The 21,936-nt window shown below is 40.0% G+C and overlaps 1 protein-coding gene and 1 long non-coding RNA gene across 2 annotated transcripts in view; both read left to right on the forward strand.

Moving 5' to 3' along the window:
• Nucleotides 1-21,936, forward strand: part of LOC138853117 (uncharacterized) — a 276,203-nt gene that overhangs the window by 201,296 nt on the left and 52,971 nt on the right. The window lies entirely within an intron of this gene.
• The window catches only part of LOC128689628 (transient receptor potential cation channel subfamily A member 1 homolog), an 81,609-nt gene that overhangs the window by 11,729 nt on the left and 47,944 nt on the right, over nucleotides 1-21,936 (forward strand). Inside the window, exons 2-3 of the mRNA XM_070089422.1 lie at nucleotides 3,675-3,974; nucleotides 8,925-8,986. Coding sequence (XP_069945523.1) covers nucleotides 3,675-3,974; nucleotides 8,925-8,986 — 362 coding nt within the window. The remainder of the gene's footprint in view (nucleotides 1-3,674; nucleotides 3,975-8,924; nucleotides 8,987-21,936) is intronic.

A 21,936-nucleotide genomic window follows, 5' to 3' on the forward strand; every position in this document is an offset into this window, starting at 1 on the left:
TTCTCCATAGCTATCAATCGGGCTTTAGAAGATCTTACTCAACCGACACCTCCCTAATTAATCTGATGGATTACCTGAAAACTGAAATGTCAAAGGGGAACCTCATATTTATTAATTAATTAATTTATTTATTTATTTATTTATTAATTTGAACATGATACAGAGAAGTACAAGGAATACAATTTTTAAAGTGCAGCATGCCAAAGCCCCTTGTATGCAGAGCATTATGGGCAGGCTTAAAATTAACTTAACCCTTTCAGGGTCCAAGGCCCAAATCTGAAGTGGTGCCCCAGTGTCCAAGAATTTTCAAAAAAAAAATTTGTTATTTTTTCTTATGAAATCGTAGAGAATCTTTTTGTGAAGGTAATAAAACAAAAAGTACGAAATTTGGTGGAAAATTGACGAAATTATGCTCTCGTGAATTTTGATGTGTCAGCGATATTTACGAATCGGCGATTTTGCCGACTTTGACTCCCATTTTAGGCCAATTACATTATTCCAATCAACCAAATTCTTAGCTATTTCACTAGTATTACTTCTATTCTATCGATTGAGCACAAGAAATCGCCAAGTCAACTGTTTCAACTACAAAATAGTGATCGGAAATTGTTAATTTGGCCAATTTAACACAAAGTTCAAAATATTCCAATTTCAAAATAGGCTCCAGAATAAACAATGTAGGTATTCCTGGAACTAAACTAACATTTCCTCTGTTCATTAGTTACATTTTGACGCTTTACAAATAAATTCCATTTTGATTTTTTATTCACATAATGAATTTTTATTCACACCAAAAAATAGAAGATTTACTGTTATGCAATACTGTAATAATTGTATAAATATCATCACCATATTTGTGAATGTATATTAGACCCACCAGCTGACGTGTATTAGATGTGTGAGGTCGTTTGTTTACTCTTGAATATCGGCAAAAATTTAACAGTTCCGCTACTTTGAGCTCAGTTTCAAGCCATTTCCAGTGCTAAAACCAATCAAAATCATCTTTATTTCTGTAATATGTCTTCCATTCTATCAAATGAGACCAAGAAATCGCAAATACAACTATAAAAAACATACGAAAAAACACTGCAAAGTCGCTGTTTTAATCGAAAAATCATGATTTCAGTTTTTTCTCTCGTTACACACAGTGTGCTGCAGGATCTGTTTTATGTGGTGCACACATACCACATAGATGTATTCTCTCATATCTAGGCCCAAATGTACCACTCACAGTTTATCAGAGTGAGCTGAGCTCATGGCGTAGATCTACGGTTTGGACACTCACCGTAAAGCCGTAGATCTACGGGACAGACCCTGAAAGGGTTAAGATTAACTAAGCAATGATATATTCAGTGGTACAAAAATTATTGTAAAACAGATAACAATTTAGTACAAATGAGTATTACCAAGACAGGTCATATGGTCATTTACTGTGTTGCTGTGTAATCAGTAGAATGGAGTATTCTGTTAGGTAATGAAGTTAAATACAGTGGAGCCCCGCATAACGATCACCTCCGAATGCGACCAATTATGTAAGTGTATTTATGTAAGTGCGTTTGTACGTGTATGTTTGGGGGTCTGAAATGGACTAATCTACTTCACAATATTCCTTATGGGAACAAATTCGGTCAGTACTGGCACCTGAACATACTTCTGGAGTGAAAAAATATCGTTAACCGGGGGTCCACTGTAGTAACAAAGTTTGAGTGGGTCACAGGTTGACATTTATGAGATACAATAATGAGATACATATATGAGATACAATTTATGAGATACAATATTCAGTATTTATTTAGTTGTGGGTGAGTAAGTGATTTTTGAGAAGAGACTTGAATTTATAAACAGACAGTGTTTCTTTTATATTCGCAGGTAATGAATTCCAGATTTTAGGGCCTTTTATGTGCATTGAGTTTTTGCATAGCGTGAGATGGACACGAGGAACATCAAAGAGTGATTTGTGCCTTGTGTTATGGTCATGTGTTCTATTGAGGTTGGTAAGGAGATGTTTGAGGGGAGGGTTTATGTCAGAGTTAAGTGTTCTATGTATGTAGTAGGTGCAGTAATAAGTATGGATGTTTTGTATGGTGAGTAGGCTTAGAGTTTTGAATATTGGTGGAGTGTGCTGTCTGTAGTGGGAATTTGTTATCATTCTGACTGCAGCCTTTTGTTGGGTGATTAGTGGTCTGAGATGGTTTATTGTTGTTGAGCCCCATGCACAAATTTCATAGGTGAGATAGGGGTAAATAAGTGAGTGATATAGGGCCAGGAGGGCTGACTGTGGAACATAGTACCGTATCTTCGATAGTATGCCTACGGTCTTGGAAATTTTTTTGGAAATTTGTTGTATATGTGTTTGAAATTTGAGTCTATTGTCAAGGTGGATTCCTAAGAATTTTCCCTCTGTGAGTTTTATGATAGGTGATCCATTTATCATTATATTAAGAGACACATCTGTAGCTCTGTTACCAAACTGAATGTAGTAGGTTTTGTCAATGCTTAGAGTAAGTTTGTTGGTCCTCATCCAGGTTGATATTTTCTGTAGAGGGCCTATGACACTTCCCTGTGGGACACCAACTGTAATTGGCTGTGTGGAAGAGTTTGCCCCATTTGTGTACACATATTGGCTTCTGTTGCTGAGGTATGACTTTAGGTAGTTGAGGGAGTGCGCTCTTATACCATAGTGCGACAATTTTATGTGGAGCAAGTCGTGGTCAACTCTATTGAAAGCTTTACGTAAGTCAATGAAGATCCCCAGTGGGACTTCTTTTTTCTCTATTGCTGTATAAATATGTTCAAGCATGTGGATAATAGCATCATTAGTATTTTTATTAGGCCTGAACCCAAATTGACAGGGGTTGAGTATGTTGTGGGAGATGAGGTAGGAATAGATACGCTTATGGATTAATTTTTCAAAGATTTTAGAGAGAGGGTGCAAGTTGGATATTGGCCTATAGTTATTCAAGTGTGTGTGGTCTCGTCCTTTATGGATCGGGGTGACCCTTGCTATTTTGAGAACTGTAGGAAAGGTAGAGGATTCAGTGTATTTGTTAAAGAGTGTTGCAATGATTGCAATGGCTGCACAGCCAGGCTGTGCAGCCAGCAGTAATAGCCTGGCTGTTACTGCTGGCTGCACCATGATCCACCATGAAGCCTAGTCACAGACTGGGCTGTGGGGGCATTGACCCCCAAAACCCTTTCCAGGTATACCTCTCATTTTTTTGTATATTTAAGAACTCTTTCTTAATAATTTGTGTCTGATACCTATCTTCTTGGCCATCAACAATTTCACTAGTGGAACTCTACAGCTCTGACTCAGAGTAAAAGTTGTTATGAATCACCACTATCTGTCACGGCACTTTACACTTCATCATTTCACCACAAAAGGTATAAAATTATTGTAAAATTAGTATACTGTCTTCTACTGTCCATGACAATACTATTGTACAGTTCTTTCAACTTCATCATTTTATTTAAAGTTGCTGTATAGTACTCTACTCTTTTATAGGTTACAATATTTTTAGTGTGTGGTAGTGTTCTAATTCAATGGATCAAGTCTGCTGATTTTAAACTTTGTGAGTTAGTTACAATCATGAAAAATAAATTTTATAATTTGGAATCCATGGACAGTCAGAAATATCGTACACCCCTCCTCCCTATTAGTCCATTAATTCAAGGGTTTACTATACATATATACAGAGTATTTTGTTTCTTACAGGTAAAACATGTCCATTTGATAAGAGGTGGAAAGTAGATCCTTCTGCGGACGAGTTAACATTAGATGCACTCAAGTGGAAGAATGAACATCCTGTGAGCATTATGGCAAAGCACAAATGTTTGTTACTTCTTCAGCACCCTCTAACAGAGGCATGGCTGAATTATAAATGGCGCTCATATGCTCAGTTCCTCTTCATAGGGCTTTTTCTACTAAGACTCAGTTCAGTGATCATCCTTATTTGCTTCATGATGACGGTTCAGTAAGTTTCTTTTGTAATTTTCACTAAAATTTTGTATCTTAATTATATAGAAGTGTCGTAAGTTTGATTATTTAAAGTAAAATATTGTAGATGAATGGTTCAGAGAACCGACACATTGATGAATTAAGACACATGTGCAACTCTTGGGTATCTTTATTGAGGAAATGTTTCGCCACACAGTGGCTTCATCAGTCCATACAAAGGAGAATCTTGAAGAACAGGAGGAGAATGAGGTAATCCGTCCCTCAACCTTGGGATCTTAATACTTGGAAATTCTTCGCTTGCCTAACCCTTGGGCACGACCTACTTCCACACTGAACAAATGTGACACCACCTACAACTGCTGCACCTCTCCTGCCTATGATTTATAAGCTCCTTCTCTGCACATATGCCATATTCTATTCAAGATTGATGGACTGACCACATCGACTGATTACCTCATTCTCATGTTTTTCGAGATTCTCCTTTGTATGGACTGATGAAGCCACTGTGTGGTGAAACGTTTCCTCAATAAAGATACCCAAGAGTTGCACATGTGTCTAATTTATCAAGGTAAAATATATATTTCACTTTATTATATGCAAGATTGCTTGTTTAAATATTGTCTAAATTTCACTATACATATGATACATTTAAGTACACATAGATTAACAATACTAACTGGAGACATATACCTCACTTGGCAATTCAGCTTATTGAGTGTAGTGAATAATTAAAATATATTCTAGCAGTGTTGAAGAATCTTGTAATTATCGCTTATTGTCAGTAAGTTGAGACTGTATATAAAAATGGTAATGGGCTACGGTGAAAAGCTCTGTCCCACAAGGCACAGTGCTCACTCCCATTCTATTCCTCATCCTCATATCTGACATAGACAGAGATGTAAGCCGTAGCTCCATGTCTTCCTTTGTGGATGACACCTGGATTGCCATGACCATAACCTCCATCAAAGACACCACAAGACTCCAAGCAGACATAAACCAAATCTTCAAATGGGCCACTCAAAACAATATGAAGTTCAGTGAAGAAAAATTTCAACTACTCAGATACGGAAAACTTGAGGAAATTAATTCTGTATCAGGGTATACGACAAATTCTAACCATACAATAGAGAGAAAAAGTAATGTGAAGGACCTGGGAGTGATAATGTCAGAGGATCTCGCCTTCAAAGACCACAACCATGTATTTACCGCATCTGCTAGGAAAATAATAGGATGAATAATGAGAACTTAAGATGATTCTTCTCAAATCACTTGTTCTCTCTAGGCTGGAATATTACTGTACACTAACTGTCCTTTTCAAGGCAGGGGAAATTGCTGACCTGGAGAGTGTACAAAGAACTTTCATGGCACACATAGGTACAATAAGACACCTAAATTACTGGGAATGGTTGAAGGCCCTTGATCTGTATTCCCTGGAGTGCAGGCAAGAGATACACATGATAATATACACTTGGAAAATCTTAGAAAGATGAGTACCATGAAAACCACTCCCTATGAAAGCAAGACTTGGCAGGAGATATAACACATTTCCCCATGAAAAGCAGGGATGCCACTAGTACACTGGAACAACGCAGTAAGTGTTGTCCAGGGACCAAGAGTGTTCAACTACCTCCCAGCATACATAAGGGGTATTACCAATAGACCCATGGCTGTCTTCAAGAAGGCACTGGACAAGCACCTAGAGTCAGTACCTGACCAGCCGGGCTGCGGTTTGTATGTCAGTTTGCGTATGGCCAGCAGTAACAGCCTGGTTGATCAGACTTTGTTCCACCACGAGGCCTGGTCTCAGACCGAGCTGCGGGGGCATTGACCCCCAAAACCCCCACCAGGTAAACTCCAGGTACATACTCTAACCTGAGCCTCACTATCCTTGTAAAAACTGCTCACTGCTTTCTGTAACCTACCTCCTGTTCCATACACCTACAACATCTGAAATAACTGTTCACCTATATGTTTCACTAATGCCTCCTTTAGTTCCTAAAGCCTCCTTGTTCATCCGCTATCCTACTCTCCGTCTTACTCTTAAGATAAGATAGTATTGTACGTACCAGGGGCATATATTCTGGGTGTGCTAGGTGAGTACTGCACACCCACCAAAAAACAGAATATTTATCGTAAATACATATTAAGCTCACTCAGTAATATAATCATGGATCATAATGAGAAAGACAAAATTTATTTCTTAGCAAAAGTTACAATGTCTGTTTAGATTTTATACATTTGTCTAGGTACGAAGAAAGCCACTAACTTGCCTAGCCATTTCGGGCAAACTAATCCTAATGCTTAGAGACTACTTAAAGCCATTTTGGGCAAACTAATCCTAATGCTTAGAGACTACTTAAGACTAGATAGGTAAAGAGTGGTAAATTTTAATTATACATTATTTTCCTTATTACAACAGTGAGGTAGGTAATAGTTTACTGTAATAACATACATATACTAGTTGTGCAGCATATCGAAAAAATAAACAGTACAGTGGACCCCCACCTTACGAACGCATCGCGTTACGTTAAATCCGTCATACGAAGCATTTGAATGCAAAAATTTTGCCTTGCCTCACGATGAAAAAGTCGCCTTACATGATTCGTCTGGGACGCATCCCAAGTGTGGCCTCAGCGCCACTGTTTACAAGCCGGCCAGTGTGGTCGCATCTACGCATACATTCAGTACATTTCACATTATCCCAGTGTTTTTAGTGCTTGTAACTGCAAAATAAGCCACCATGGACCCCAAGAAAGCTTCTAGGGCCATCCCTGTGGTAAAAAGGAGGAGAATTAGTATGGAATTGAAAAAAGAGATTAACCCTTTGACTGTCGCGGTCGCATATATACGTCTTACGAAGTACCATGTTTGACGTATATATACTCATAAATTCTAGCGGCTTCAAATCAAGAAGGAGAAAGCTGGTAGGCACACATGTGAGAGAATGGGTCTGTGTGGTCAGTGTGCACCATATAAAAAAAATCCTGGAGCACGCAGTGCATAATGAGAAAAAAAAAAACTACGACCTTTTTTTTAATTAAAATGCCGACTTTGTGGTCTATTATCGTATAGTATTTATGGTTGTATTCTCGTTTTCTTGGTCTCATATGATAGAATGGAAAACATGTTATAGAAATAGAGATGATTTTGATTGATTTTATTATAAAAAAAACTGGAAATGGAGCTCAAAGTAGGGGAAATGTTTGATTTTCGCCGATGTTCAAAAGTAAACAAATGATGTCATTGTCCAATAAATGTCCAACTAGCCATTCTAATATGCAGTCATGAATGGGTTGATGTTATTTATACAATTATTACAGTATTGCAGTAGTCTGCATAATAGTAAATCTTCTATTTTTTGTTTGAATAAAAATTCAAAATAGAAAGCAAGAGTAATATCAGAGGGGCCTAGAGACATGACTGATGAACAAAGAAAATGTTATTTTAGAGCCAGGAATGTCTGCATTGTTCATTCTGGACCTTATTTTGAAATTGTCATATTTTGTAGTTTTTGTGAAATTGGCCAAATTGCAAATTTCTGACCACGTTATTGGGTAGTTGAAATTGGTAAATGGGCAGTTTCTTGTACTCATTCGATAGAAAAAAATGGAGTTCTAAAGAAATAGCTGAGAGTTTGGTCGACTGCAACAATGGGATTAGCCAAAAATAGGGCTCAAAGTGGGTGAAATCGCCGATTTGTAAATATCGCTGAGGTTGCTAACTTCGCGAAAGTGTAATTCCATCAGTTTTCCATCAGATTTCATTTTTTTGGTGTCATTACAATCGGGAAAAGATTCTCTATCATTTCATAAGATTTTTTTTTTTTGTGACTTTTGCGACACCAGGAGACACCTCAGGATTGGGGGTTGCGACAATCAAGGGGATAAGGAAATGTGTGCAAACTGGGTTGAACTGCAAACCTTTATGGATGAAAATCACCCTGACACAGCTACTGCAAACTGTGTTGGCAACCTGTACAATGACAATGTTATGGCCCATTTTAGGAAAGTCTTAAAGGAACGGGAGGTACAGAGCTCTATGGACAGATTTGTTGTGCGACAGAGGTCCAGTGACTCTCAAGCTGGTCCTAGTGGCATTAAAAGAAGGGAAGTAACCCCAGAAAAGGACTTGCTACCTCAAGTCCTAATGGAAGGGGATTCCCCTTCTAAACAATAACTTCCTCTCTCTCCCCTCCTTCCATCCCATCAATCTTCACCAGATCTTCAGTAAAGGTAAGTGTCATGTATTCTATTCTTAGTAGAGTAGTAATTGTGCATGTCTTCTTCAGTTTGTGTGTATTAAAATTAATATTTCATGTGGTAAAAAATTTTTTGGGATGTCAGGAATGGATTAATTTGATTTGAGGTGTGTTAATGTTGCAGTTTAACTGTAGTGTATAGCACCCTTCTAGAGAGGCCTGAGCTTGCTACCATCTGCAGCTCGTGGGACTGCCGTCCCCACGAGCCCCTTTGAGGCGGGGTAGATGGCAGATCAGAGGCCTAGCTTCTCCCTACGAGCCCCGTGAGGGCGGGGAGTGTGGCTGGGCCTGGGGACACTTGGTCCCAAAGATGAGGAGGTGCTTGTACCTCCTCCCATGGGAGACTTGAGTCTCGAGACACTCCCCAGATAGGGAGCCAAGGCCGGGTCACCACTACTTGGAAAAGACCCGGGCCGGGAGAATACCGGCGAATAAAAAAAAAAAAAAAAAAAAGCACCCTTCTGGCAAGACAGTGATGGAGTGAATGATGGTGAAAGTTTTTCTTTTTCAGGCCACCCTGCCTTGGTGGGAATTGGCCAGTGTGTTAATAAAAAAAAATTAACATTTAGTTAATCAAGAGGTGGTAAATTTTTTCGGGAGTTTCTGAGTTGCTTCCAACTGCCTGTATAATTTAGCATAGTGTTGGTGTGGTTAATTTTTGGAGTTGAGATGAGTTTTAAGTAGAATCCTAAATTGATTTGCAGGCAGTGGATTCTTTGCTGGTTCAGACAATGAATTCAAATCAAATAAAACATTTCATAATTTGATTGGTACACAGAAAGCCACTATCATTCTGAGACATTTAAGGCAGATTTAACCTATACTTGGATTATACCTGGAGAGGGTTTTGGGGGTCAATGTCCCCGTGGCCCGGTCTGTGACCAAGCTTCATGGTGGATCAGGGCCTGATCAACCAGGCTGTTACTGTTGACTGCATGCAATCCGACATATGAACCACAGCCCGGCTGGTCAGGTACTGACTTTAGGTGCCTGTCCAGCACCTTCTTGAAGACAGCCAGGGGTCTGTTGGTAATCCCCCTTATGTATGCTGAGAGACAGTTGAACAGTCTTGGGCCCCTGACACTTAATGTCTTATCCCATAAGGAATAATGTAAATCCAATTAATCCATTCCAGACACCCAAAAATATTAAACATTTTATAGAGAATAACTGTACTTTTACATACAGAAAACAGTGAGAAATAAATATAAAGCACTAATTTTAATGGATAAATAAACATTTAAATCAGTTTTACCATTATTGAAGACTCTTGTTGGTATATGGAAGACAGTGAGGAGGGGAGAGGGAGGAGAGTTTATTGTTTGGAAGGGGAATCCCCTTCCATAAGGACTTCAGGTATTAAGTCCCTACCTGGGGTTACTTCCCTTCTTTGTCTTTTACTGGCACTAGGACCAGCTTGAGAGTCACTGTACCCCTTTCGCACAAAAAAATCTGTCCAAAGAGGTCTGTTTCTAGTGTCTCTTTAAGATTTGCCTAAAATGGGACAAGTGTCATTGTTGCAGACATGGTTTGCAACAGCTTTGTTAAGGTGATATTTCTCATCAAACTTTGCATTTCACTCCACTTTGCACAAATGTTCTTAATCGCTTTTTAATCATACTTTTCTACAAGTTCTTCCTTGATGTTCCTCACCTTCTTTATAAAGGGCTGGCACTCAGAACTTCCTTTGGTCCCATGGTGGCTTATTTAGCAGTCAGACTCAATAAACAAGCACAAAAAAAATCCATTATTATGAAATGTTTTGTATGAACGTGCAGGGTAATGTTCACTCGACAAGAAACAAAGCCAGACTGACTCAGAATGTGTGCGTGGGATGCCTTGTGTGGGCACAGGCGCATGGACACGTTCAGTACGGCGGACAAAATCCAAAGTGACAAATGAAAACTGGGACAATATTTTGATGAAAAAAGTCATCGAAAGCCAAATTCAACGAAAACCAGGGCAAATGAAAACCAAGTGTGAGGGAAAAGTTCAATAGATAGGAGTAGCGAGGGAGTATATAGTAACAATAGTTTCATTGCCGGCTACTTGTTAAGGTAGGGTAAGTCAAGCTCCCGCTATTCCCGCCTTTTTCCCCCACCCCGAAAGTGATAGTTTGACTGCCGGCTGCTTGTTAAGGTAGGGTCAGTCTAGCTCCCGCTATCCCTTCCCCTCCTCCTTCCCCCCCCCCGAAAGGTGACGTGTGGGGCTCTGGTCCAAACAGTAATCACTAGACTCACAGTTCCCAGCACTACTGTAAGTACATGCCTGCCTTGTATTCTAGTGGATTTATGGGTTGAAAGCTTCACTTTTGACCAATAATAAACTTAGTCCTTTCAGCCTTGCTCTATGTTGACTGTTGTAATAATCACCACATCTTTTAGGTATTGTATTTATCATGGAGAGTGATTATTTAAGCAGTGGGTAACCTGTCTATCTTTTCAGCTTGGATGACAGAGAGGGTCACCTGTCAATCAACGAGAAGAACTGGTGGAGATGGACTAACGTCCTGAGACTTCCCCTTTTTGGATTTAATTACCTGTGCACCTGTATGAAATTGCAGGACGTAACCCCTCATCATTGCAGCGGTAAAGAACCTGCTTTCCTGTCATTGGGATATAATACTCAAAACTATACTGTGAAGAACTAGCCAGTGGGTCGTAACCAGCACCTGCGACCCCCCCCCCCCCATCATCAGCAACGGCTACGATTTCAACAACACAGTGTCACCAACACCAGACACCCCTATATATATTAGCGTTGAATTCAGTTATCATTTATATTTTTCATTTTTCATTTTCTTTAATGTAGGATTAATAATTCATATTTAAGTGTTTTATATTTTATATTTTCTATATAATAGTGTTTATGTTTGTCTGTTATTATTTCTTTTTCTATTCATTAATTTTCCTGAGGAGGAGCCAGCCTTGGTAATACTGTTTGAAGTTATTACAGGGCAGAGTAAGCCTTCACACCAAGGTTCCACTGTATGTTGTAAGTAATACCATCCACCCCAGGCGATGTGGAGTTGCCCTTTGTTAGTGCTGCATCAAGTTCAAAGTTAGTGAAAGGAGTGTTAGTCATATTCCTTGCTGAGCATAAAAAAATCAGTCTCTCCCTTGCATTATGTTTATCCATTAATTTCTCCTGTGTGGTACTGGGAAGATTGACAAGCAAGTTAAATTGTAGTTCCTTTGCCTCCTGAGGGTTTTGAGACATAACTACTATGTCTTTATAAGGCAATGCAGTACAGGAGCCTGGAGTTAAGTGATATAGGGAGATACAGTTCCACCATCACAAATCCGGCAATCAGTTATTCGGTTCCTTCAGTTATTCGGCACTAATTTTGGCTAGCATAATTTCAAATTTCCAGGGTCGCCACACCAACCTGCTGGTACTGTTTGGGGGTGCTACTTGCTGCATAAGTCATTCCAGTTTCTTTTTCTCCATTTATTGTTATAACCTGCTTACTTTTAGCCCTAGCCATGGTTCCAATGAATAAAAGAAATGCTTCTCATTATGTAAAGCACCTACACAGTACATTATCCATTAAAGATAAGGTGGCTTTGAAGCCACTGTCGGTTGCCATGAGCTCAGTATCGAATATGCTTTATTATTACGCTAATATCAACACTACAGCTTATTTGCCTATCACAATTGATCTAATATGACATAATAAACAATATAAATAACATAAAAATGTTAAATACTCCAGAATAAATAATATTTGGCATAATACCGAGCAGTTCGACGGAGGTATGAAGAGGATATGGTATACAAATACCATTCTCCTATCCCTGTCTTAGGGGCTTATATTAGAGAAAATGGAGTGTAGCACAGGGCTAACTGTGATATACACTCATACTGCACCAAAAAAGCTGAAACAAAAAAGTTATTTTCTCTATATAGATTATCACACATAGCAGCATATGTGTAGAGAACCTAAGATAACTCAAAAAAGTCAACGTGGCTTATTTTTAGTACCTGGCTTGGGTTAGCCATATACGATTTTTGGTAAATATTCGATTCCCAGCCAGGGTAGAAACATTAGGTGTGTTTCTTTACACCTGTTGTCTATGTTTACCCATTAGTAAATGGGTACCTGGGTGTTAGTCAACTAGTGTGGGTGTTATCCTGGGACACTAACCTAATTTTCTTGAAATACTCTGCATAACAAGCGGCTTTCTGTATACAGGTCTGCCATCACAAATCCGGCAATCAGTTATTCGGTTCCTTCAGTTATTCGGCACTAATTTTGGCTAGCATAATTTCAAATTTCCAGGGTCGCCACACCAACCTGCTGGTACTGTTTGGGGGCGCTACTTGCTGCATAAGTCATTCCAATTTCTTTTTCTCCATTTATTGTTTTAACCTGCTTACTTTTAGCCCTAGCCATGGTTCCAATGAATAAAAGAAATGCTTCTCATTATGTAAAGCACCTACACAGTACATTATCCATTAAAGATAAGGTGGCTTTGAAGCCACTGTCGGTTGCCATGAGCTCAGTCTCATGAAGCAGGAGAATATGCTCTATTATTACACTAATATCAATGCTCCAGCCTATTTGCCTATCACAATTGATCTAATATGACATAAACAATATAAATAACATAAAACATGTTAAATACTCCAGAATGAATAATATTTGGCATAACACCGAGCAGTTCGACAGAGTTATGAAGAGGATATGGTAAACAAATACCATTCTCCTATCCTTGTCTTGGTGACTTATATTAGAGAAAACAGAGTATAGGACAGGGCTAACTATGATATACATTCGTACTCCACCATAAACATGAAACAAAAAAGTTATTTTCTCTCTATAGATTATCACACATAGCAGCATATGTGTAGAGAACCTAGGATAACCCCAAAAAAATCAACGTGTCTTATTTTTAGTACCTGGCTTGGGTTAGCCATATATGATTTTTGGTAAATATTCGATTCCCAGCCATGGTTGAAACATTAGGCGTGTTTCTTTACACCTGTTGTCTATGTTTATCCATCAGTAAATGGATACCTGGGTGTTAGCCAACTAGTGTGGGTGTTATCCTGGGACACTGACCTAATTTTCTTGAAATACTCAGCATAACAAGTGCCTTTCTATACAGTAGTATGTCACTGATGTCAGCTAGGCCTGTATACCTTGTACATGTACGTGTAGTAAATAAAGATATTATTATTATTACAGTGGACCCCCGGTTAACGATATTTTTTCACTCCAGAAGTATGTTCAGGTGCCAGTACTGACCGAATTTGTTCCCATAAGAAATATTGTGAAGTAGATTAGTCCATTTCAGACCCCCAAACATACACGTACAAACGCACTTACATAAATACACTTACATAATTGGTCACATTCGGAGGTAATTGTTATGCGGGGGTCCACTGTATTATTATTATTATTATATTATTATTATTTTCTCAGTTGTTTGTTGGGTTATCTTATTCAAACTTGGGCAATGTATGATGGAAAGATACTTCTTCACGTACACCAAAAATGAAAGAAATCAAACCATAAATAGCAGAGTTCACTTCTCAGCCATTAGCGGCTGCTTAGCAGTATATTTTTGTATGGTTGTTATGGTTATATTCTCATTTTTTCGGTCTCATTTGATAGAATGAAAGATATATTACAGAAATAGATATGATTTTGATTGCTTTCATGACGAAAAGTACCTTGAAATTGCACTCACAGTAGCGAAAATGTTCTATTCTTTAGCGAAGCTCAAGAGTAAACAAATGACATCACTGTCCAATACCTGTCTGCCTGCCAGTCTAAATTCCAATACGGAGTCAAGAATGGATTGATATTATTTATACAATTATTACAATAATGCAGTAGTCTGCATAACAGTAAATCTTCTATTTTTTGTGAATAAAAATTCCAAATGGTAAGCAAGAGTAATATAAAAGGGGCCTGTAGCCGTGACTAATGAACAGAGAAAATATTATTTTAGTGCCAGGAATGTCTGCATTGTTTATTCTGGACCCTATTTTGAAATTGGCATCTGTTGAAATTTGTGTGAAATCAGCCAAATTGCCAATTTCTGATCACTTTATTGGGTAGTTGAAATAAGTGAATGGGCAGTTTCTTGTACTTAGTTGACAGACTAGAAGTAAATAAGCTTATTCAGGTATACACAAAAACAGTTACATAGATTATCATACATAGCAGTGTATGTATAGAGAACCTAGGATAACCCAAATAAGTCAGACAAAATGACTTATTTCCAGTACCTGGCTTGGGCTTGCCATATATGATTTTTAGTAAATATTTTTTTCTCTCAGTTGTTTGTTGGGCTGTCTTATTGAAACTTGGGCAATGTATGATGGAAAGGTGCTTCTTAACATACAACAAAAATAAAAAAGACGGACGATAAATAAGGGAATTCACTTCTCAGCCATTAGCTGCCTCTTTGCGGTATATTTTCGCATGGTTTTTATGGTTGTATTCTCGTTTTTTTGGTCTCATTTGATAGAATGGAAGATATATTACAGAAATAGACATGATTTTGATTGCTTTCATGATGAAAAGTACAGCGGTCCCCCGCTTTTCGTAGTTCCCGGCAATCGTAAATTTCGCCAATTATAGGGGTATTTTCGTATAAACATGGACTCGCTTTTCATAGGTTGACTCGCGAGTCATAGTTCGTCCGGGACGTGTACCCACTGCGTGAGCCGGGGCGGCAGCCAGTCTGGCATTGTTTACCAGCGAGCGAAGGTCCCCTCACGTGCTCCAGCGAAATATTTCATAATATTCCATTTATTTTAGTGCTTGCAAGTACTAAATAAGCTACCATGGCTCCAAAGAAAGCTCCTAGTGCCAAGCCTGTGGTAAAGAAGGTGAGAAATACGATTGAATTTAAGAAAACCATCATTGAACAGTATGAAAGTGGTACAAGTGTGGCCGAACTGTCCAGGATGTATAAGAAACCCTACACAACCTTATGTTCCATAGTGGCCAAGAAAAAGGAAATAAAGGATGCTTTTGTTGCAAAGGGAGTAACTATGCTGACAAAAATGAGATCACCAGTACTGGAAGAGGTTGAGAAGTTATTATTGGTGTGGATAAATGAGAAACAATTAGAAGGAGATACTCTTATGACTTCGATTATTTGTGAAAAGGCTAGGCGGTTGCATGAAGATTTGGTAAAGAAATTGCCTGCAAATAGTGGTGAAGTGAGTGAATTTAAGGCCAGCAAAGGCTGGTTTGAGAGATTTAAGAACCGTACTGGCATACACAGTGTGGTAAAGCATGGTGAGGCTGCCAGTTCGGACCACAAGGCAGCTGAAAAATATGTGCATGAATTCCAAGAGTACATAGAGGCTGAAGGACTGAAACCTGTGACAAAACAGGCCTCTTTTGGAAGAAAATGCCAAAGAGGACCTTCATTACACAAGAGGAAAAGGCAATGCCAGGACACAAGCCTATGAAAGACAGGCTGACGCTAATGTTCTGTGCTAATGCTATTGGGGATTTCAAAGTGAAGCCATTACTAGTGTACCATTCTGAAAATCCCAGTGTGTTCAGGAAAAACAATGTTATGAAGAGTAAATTGTGTGTTTTGGAAATCTAATAGTAAGGCATGGGTCACCAGGGAAATTTTCGTCGAGTGGTTCAATGAAGTGTTTGGCCCTAGTGTGAAGGAGTATCTCCTGGAAAAGAAATTGGATCTCAAGTGCCTGCTAGTAATGGACAATGCACCTGCTCATCCTCCAAACTTGGATGACCTAATTTTCGAGGAGTTTGGGTTCATCACAGTAAAGTTCTTGCCCCTGAATACCACTCCTCTCCTCCAACCCATGGACCAGCAGGTTATTGCAAACTTTAAAAAACTCTACACAAAAGCAGTGTTTCACAGGTGCTTGACTGTGACCACAGACACTCACTTGACCCTAAGGGAATTTTGGAGAGAACACTTCAGCATCCTCCACTGCATAACCCTTATAGGTATGGCTTGGGAGGGAGTGACTACCAGGACTTTGAACTCTGCCTGGAGAAAATTGTGGCCAGATTGTGTCGACAAGAGGGATTTTGAAGGATTTGGGACTGACCCTAATGAGCCTATGTCTGTTGTAAAATCAATTGTGGCACTGGGGAGTTCCATGGGGTTGGATGTGAGTTTGGAGGATGTGGAAGAATTGGTGGAAGACCACAATGAAGAGCTCACCACTGAGGAGCTGCAAGAGCTTCAGCAGGAAGAGCAACACATTGCAGCTCAGAATCTTGCTGCAGAGGAGGAGGAAGAGAGATGGAAGAAGGTGCCTTCTTCAGAAATTAGAGAGATTTTTACTATGTGGGGTAAGATGGAAAGCTTTATGGAGAAACATCACCCTAACAAGGTTGTTGCAAGCCAGGTTGGCAACATGTACAGTGACAAAGTCTTGGGCTATTTTAGGGAAGTGTTAAAGAGACGCCAGAAACAGAGCTCTCTCCACAGTTATTTTGTGAGACAGGACTCCAGTGACTCTCAAGGTGGCCCTAGTGGCATTAAGAAACAGAGAAGAAAAGCAACTCCAGAAAAGCAAATGGTACCTGAATTGTTGATGGAAGGGGATTCCCCTTCCAAACTATAAACAATCCACTCTCTCTCCTCCTCCAGTCTCCCATACACTAAGGAGAATCTCCAATAAAGGTAAGTGTTATGCTGTTAATGTTTCATTCATCATTTCCCATTGTATTGTTTATGTACTACATGTACATTTCATGTTAAAAAATTTTTTGTTTTAATACTTCTGGGTGTCAGGAACGGATTAATTGCATTTACATTATTTCTTATGGGGAAATTGATTCGTAAATCGTAAATTTTGTTTATAGTAACGGCTCCAGGAACGGATTAATTACGAAAAAAGTATTACAACCTAGGATTTCAAATGGCCTGTTATCCCAGGTGTAATGGGAGCAAATAAACACAGTAGAAAAAGTTTAGACTTATATTATCCTTCACCAATTATAACAGCAATATGTACACTATGTACAGTGATAAATATAGTGCACTCCACGGTAAGCAAGGCAGAAATAGAAGCCACAAGATAGCAGACCGTGCTTCAACCAGCTCTAGAGTGGGAATGACAAGGGCAGACAGGAGAGCGGTATCCACATAACCTCTGCGATTGTCAATCCCACCTTCTTATTGGCTAGAACCTGGTCACTAGTTGAACGATGGGGCCCCATCATCAACTCTTAGCAACCTGGTTCGCTGGTTGGGGGAGATAGCCTGTAAATGAGGGTGTGTCCATGCGCCGAATAAAGGTTACGTACTCTTTGCATGCCACACCCCCACCCCCGAGAAGGCTCAGGATTAGGCTGCCACCTCCCAGTGGTAACCGTGCCGCCATGGCACAAAATAATGGGACCGCCTATCCTCTCCACCATCCAACTCTTAGATAGAGCTCAGCTTTCCTAGTGACCTGAAAGCCAAACCCTAAACTCAGAGTGAGACAGCAGTCAGATAAGCCAACATAGGTCCAAGATACAAGCGGACGGTAGCCCGTATCCCCTCACTAAAAAAAAACCCCCACATCAGGGGATAAAAAAAAAGAGCTTGAAAGGGGGGTTACCACAAATACATCCTAACCTAAATAAAATATTAAACTAGACTCTTGACAAAGAGTCTGCCAACACATTTTCTTTGCCGGCAATGTAACGAATTTTGAAGTTATAGGGCTGCAGCCTGAGCGTCCAACGCATAAGCCTTGTGTTGTGATTCTTCATGGCTTGGAGATAGACTAACGGGTTGTGATCACTGTAGACTGTGACCACCTGCGATGTCTGGCCCACATAAACATCGAAATGCTCCAAAGCCATTACCAGCGCGAGGGCTTCTTTTTCAATGGTAGAGTAAGCTCTCTGATGTGGCTGGAACTTAGCTGAAAAGTATGCTACAGGCTGCAACTCCTTGTTCCCGATTTGTAATAGTACCGCCCCAACCCCAGACTCACAAGCATCAACCTGTAATGAAAAAGGTTTGGAGAAGTCTGGAGACAGGAGAATGGGTGCAGAGCACAATAATCTTTTTGCTTTATTAAAAGCAGTGTTACAATCTGACGTCCAATTAAAGGGAACTTTATGACTGGTAAGAGAGGTAAGAGGGGCTACAATATCTGAGAAATTCTTACAGAATCTTCTGTAAAATCCTATCATGCCTAGGAAACGTTGAAGAGATTTCCTATCATGAGGAACTGGATAATCTTTAATCGAAAGAACTTTAGCAAGTTTAGGTGCAACATTACCACTACCTACTTCATGGCCTAGAAAAGTGATAGTGGCCTGGCCAAAGGAAGATTTAGATAAATTAACTGTTAATTGGGAATTCTTAAAGGTCTCAAACAGAGCTTTAAGTCTAAGTAGGTGTTGATCCCAAGTATCAGACACCACAACAATATCATCTAGGTATGCTGCCGTGCCTTCAAGTCCTTTAATAGCCTGATGGATGAGTTTCTGGAATGAAGAGGGGGAATTTTTCATTCCGAAGGGGGTAACTGTATACTGATAATGACCTCCTGGAATTACGAAGGCAGAGATTTCCTTCGCCTTATCTGTCAAAGGTACCTGATAGTAACCTTTAAGGAGATCTAATTTGGACACAAAAGTAGCCTTACCCACAAAGTCAATTACGTCATCCAGACGAGGAAGAGGGTAAGCATCTGTAATTGTGACCTCGTTCACTTTACGGTAGTCTGTGCACATACGAAACCCTCCATCAGCCTTCTTTACTAGGATGCACGGTGAAGCCCATGGACTAGATGACTCCTCCACTAAACCATGTTCTAACAAGAAGTCTACTTCCTGCTGAAGTAACCTTTGCTTTTCAGGATTAGCTCTGTAGGGGGAGAGTTTAATTGGTTTAGATTTTCCCACATCTACATCATGGTAACCTAACGTACATTTTTTCGGCACATCCGAAAAAATATTAGGATATGACTGTAGAAGCTCAGTTAAATTGGTTGCTTGTATTTCAGATAATCCATCCATTAAAGGGCTAGGATCCTTGAGGAGGACAGAATTTGAAAGTTTAGTATTAATTTCAGAGATAGAGTGCAAAGAGTCAGAGTCGTCCTCAGAGGTAGAGGACAGAGTCATTACTGGGACTTTATCTGGTGTATGAAAGGCCTTGATTTGATTAATGTGGTAAGTTTTTGTTTTTGAGGTCTTATCAATGGGAGCTACCACATAATTTAAATCAGATAATCTACTTACTATCTGCATAGGTCCCGTAAATCTAGCTTTCAAGGTGTGGCCAGGTATAGGTTCCTGCACCAACACCTTGTCTCCTGGATGGAAGGAGCGGAATTGTGCACTTTTGTCATACCTCTGTTTCATCTTACTTTGAGCTATCTTTAGGTTAGCCGTGGCTAACTCACGTGCCACCTGCAACCTTGAAGACGGGTTGTAGAGTGCTGAGCTTACGTCTTCTCCCATCCATCCTTCTTTGAGCACCCGAAGAGGACCTCGTACATTGTGCCCAAAGATCAGCTCAAACGGACTATACCCTGTAGACTCTTGCACCGTCTCTCGTACTGAGAATAGCAACAACGGTAGAGATTCATCCCAATCTGTCGGAAAGTGCATGCAAAAACTTCTCATCATTGTTTTTAATGTTTGGTGGAATCTTTCCAAGGCGCCTTGGGACTGAGGGTGATAGGCAGTGGATAAGTTGTGAATTATCCCTAACCTAGTTAATACTTCCCTAAATGCTTTGGCAGTGAAGTTAGTACCTTGATCACTTTGTATAGTTTTAGGAATGCCAAAACAAGAAATGAATTTTGTTAAAGCTTTGAGAATAGCTTTAGTATTGATACTACGCATTGGGATCGCTTCAGGATATCTGGTTACTTTATCCATAATTGTAAATAAATACTGATTTCCAGACTTTGACTTAGGTAGTGGACCTACACAATCTATAATTAAATCTGCAAAAGGTTCTCCATCAGCAGGTATGGGTTGGAGAGGTGCAGGTTTAATAGAATGTCCAGGTTTTCCAACTTGCTGACATTCTCGGCAACACCTAATATGATTCTTCACATCTTTCTTTAATGTTGGCCAATAAAATTCTTTTGTGATTCTATACAAGGTTTTTGTAATTCCTAAGTGACCTCCTGATGACGTATTATGAGCTATATTTAATATCTGAGGTCTATACTTGGTTGGAACCACTAACCTGTCGTATAATTGCCGGCCCTCTGTCTCCTTACCAGTCTCAGTGCATACCAAATAATCATTTTTAACTTCATACTTGACTGGATGACCCAAAGAGGATTTACCCATGGCTGCCTCAAAAGTGAATTTTAACGAAGGGTCCTTACGTTGTTCCTCCCGGAAGGACAGTCCCTCGGGCATGGAAACAGAGACATCTGGGAATCCTGCAACCTGGGAATAGGAAGGCTTGATCGGGGTCTGTTCACTTGATTTACGAGACTCCGGCCGGTGTGTCTCATAAAACAACGTGGCTATTCCGAGATCGGAGTCGTCCAAGGATAGGTCAACATTCTCCCCAGACAACCCTTGGGATGTTGCCCGAGTTATGGCCAACACTGGAGAAGCATTAATCATTATAGGTTCAGGACACGAAGTAACAGTAGTAATGTTATTACCCAGTAATAACATGGCATTTTTCATGGGAAATCCTTTTGAGATACCTACAGTCAAGTACCCAGTGTAATATTTGCACTGTACATAAATTTTATGCAAAGGAACTGAATATATAGCTCCTCCGTAAGCTTCCAATAAAACTGAGGAATTCAAGGAAGTATTCTCTGAAAGGGGTAATATTCCTTCTCTGACAAGTGAGCAATATGCTCCAGTATCTCTAAAGGTATTTACTTTAGTTGGTTCTGAGTTTTCCTGAAGGGAAATAAGACTTTCGCAATAATAAGGGGCCATACCTTTTTCTACTTCTCTAGGGGACATGTTACTAGGGATATTAGAGATTTTCCCGATGGGTTGAGGTTTTTGGGGGCAGTTGGAACTGATATGACCTACTTTATTACACCTGAAGCAGACGACAGGCTTGCCCTTTACTCCCTGATGACGTTGCAAGTGGTGTCGTTCTGGCTGGTGCCTCTCTGGATATTGTTGTCGAGATGCTCCATAAGTAGTTTGCCTCTCCGCAGGGGGACCATATGTTGAGAAGCGTGGCTCACCAGGTGACTTGGTTGGATGTCGTAGACGCTCTCCCTCCGGCTGGCACTTCATTCTCCAATGTTGTCGATCTCTGCTCACGCCAGACTGTTGAAAAGAGAGACGGGACCGCTCGGACAAGGAGCGGTTCGTTTCGAAGGTATCAGCCAACCTGGCCGCCTCCAATGCAGTGGTTAAGTCACGATCCTGCAGAAAGACACGAACCTCTGGTCCCACAGACTCCAGCAGGTTATCAATCAGAATAAGCTGCACCAGCTCCTCAAAGTTAGAGACACCACTCGCTTTATACCAGCTGGTAAAAGCTTTGGTTTGCTGTCTCACAAAGTCCACCAGGGATTGACCAAGCTGCCGCCTGTTCAATTTGAAGGTCTTACGATATTTAGCTGGGATACATGTATATGCTCCCAACACTGTGGTCTTCACTACTTGATAATCAGAGAATTCAGCGTCAGTTAATACCGACGTAAATTCCTGTGCCTTACCCAATAATGCTGTATGAACCAACGCTGCCCAGTGCTGTTCCGGCCACCTCAAGGCTCGAGCCTGATTTTCGAAGCTTTCGAAAAATTGCTCTGG

Source organism: Cherax quadricarinatus, chromosome 2 (assembly GCF_038502225.1).
Source record: "Cherax quadricarinatus isolate ZL_2023a chromosome 2, ASM3850222v1, whole genome shotgun sequence".
NCBI lineage: Eukaryota > Metazoa > Arthropoda > Malacostraca > Decapoda > Parastacidae > Cherax > Cherax quadricarinatus.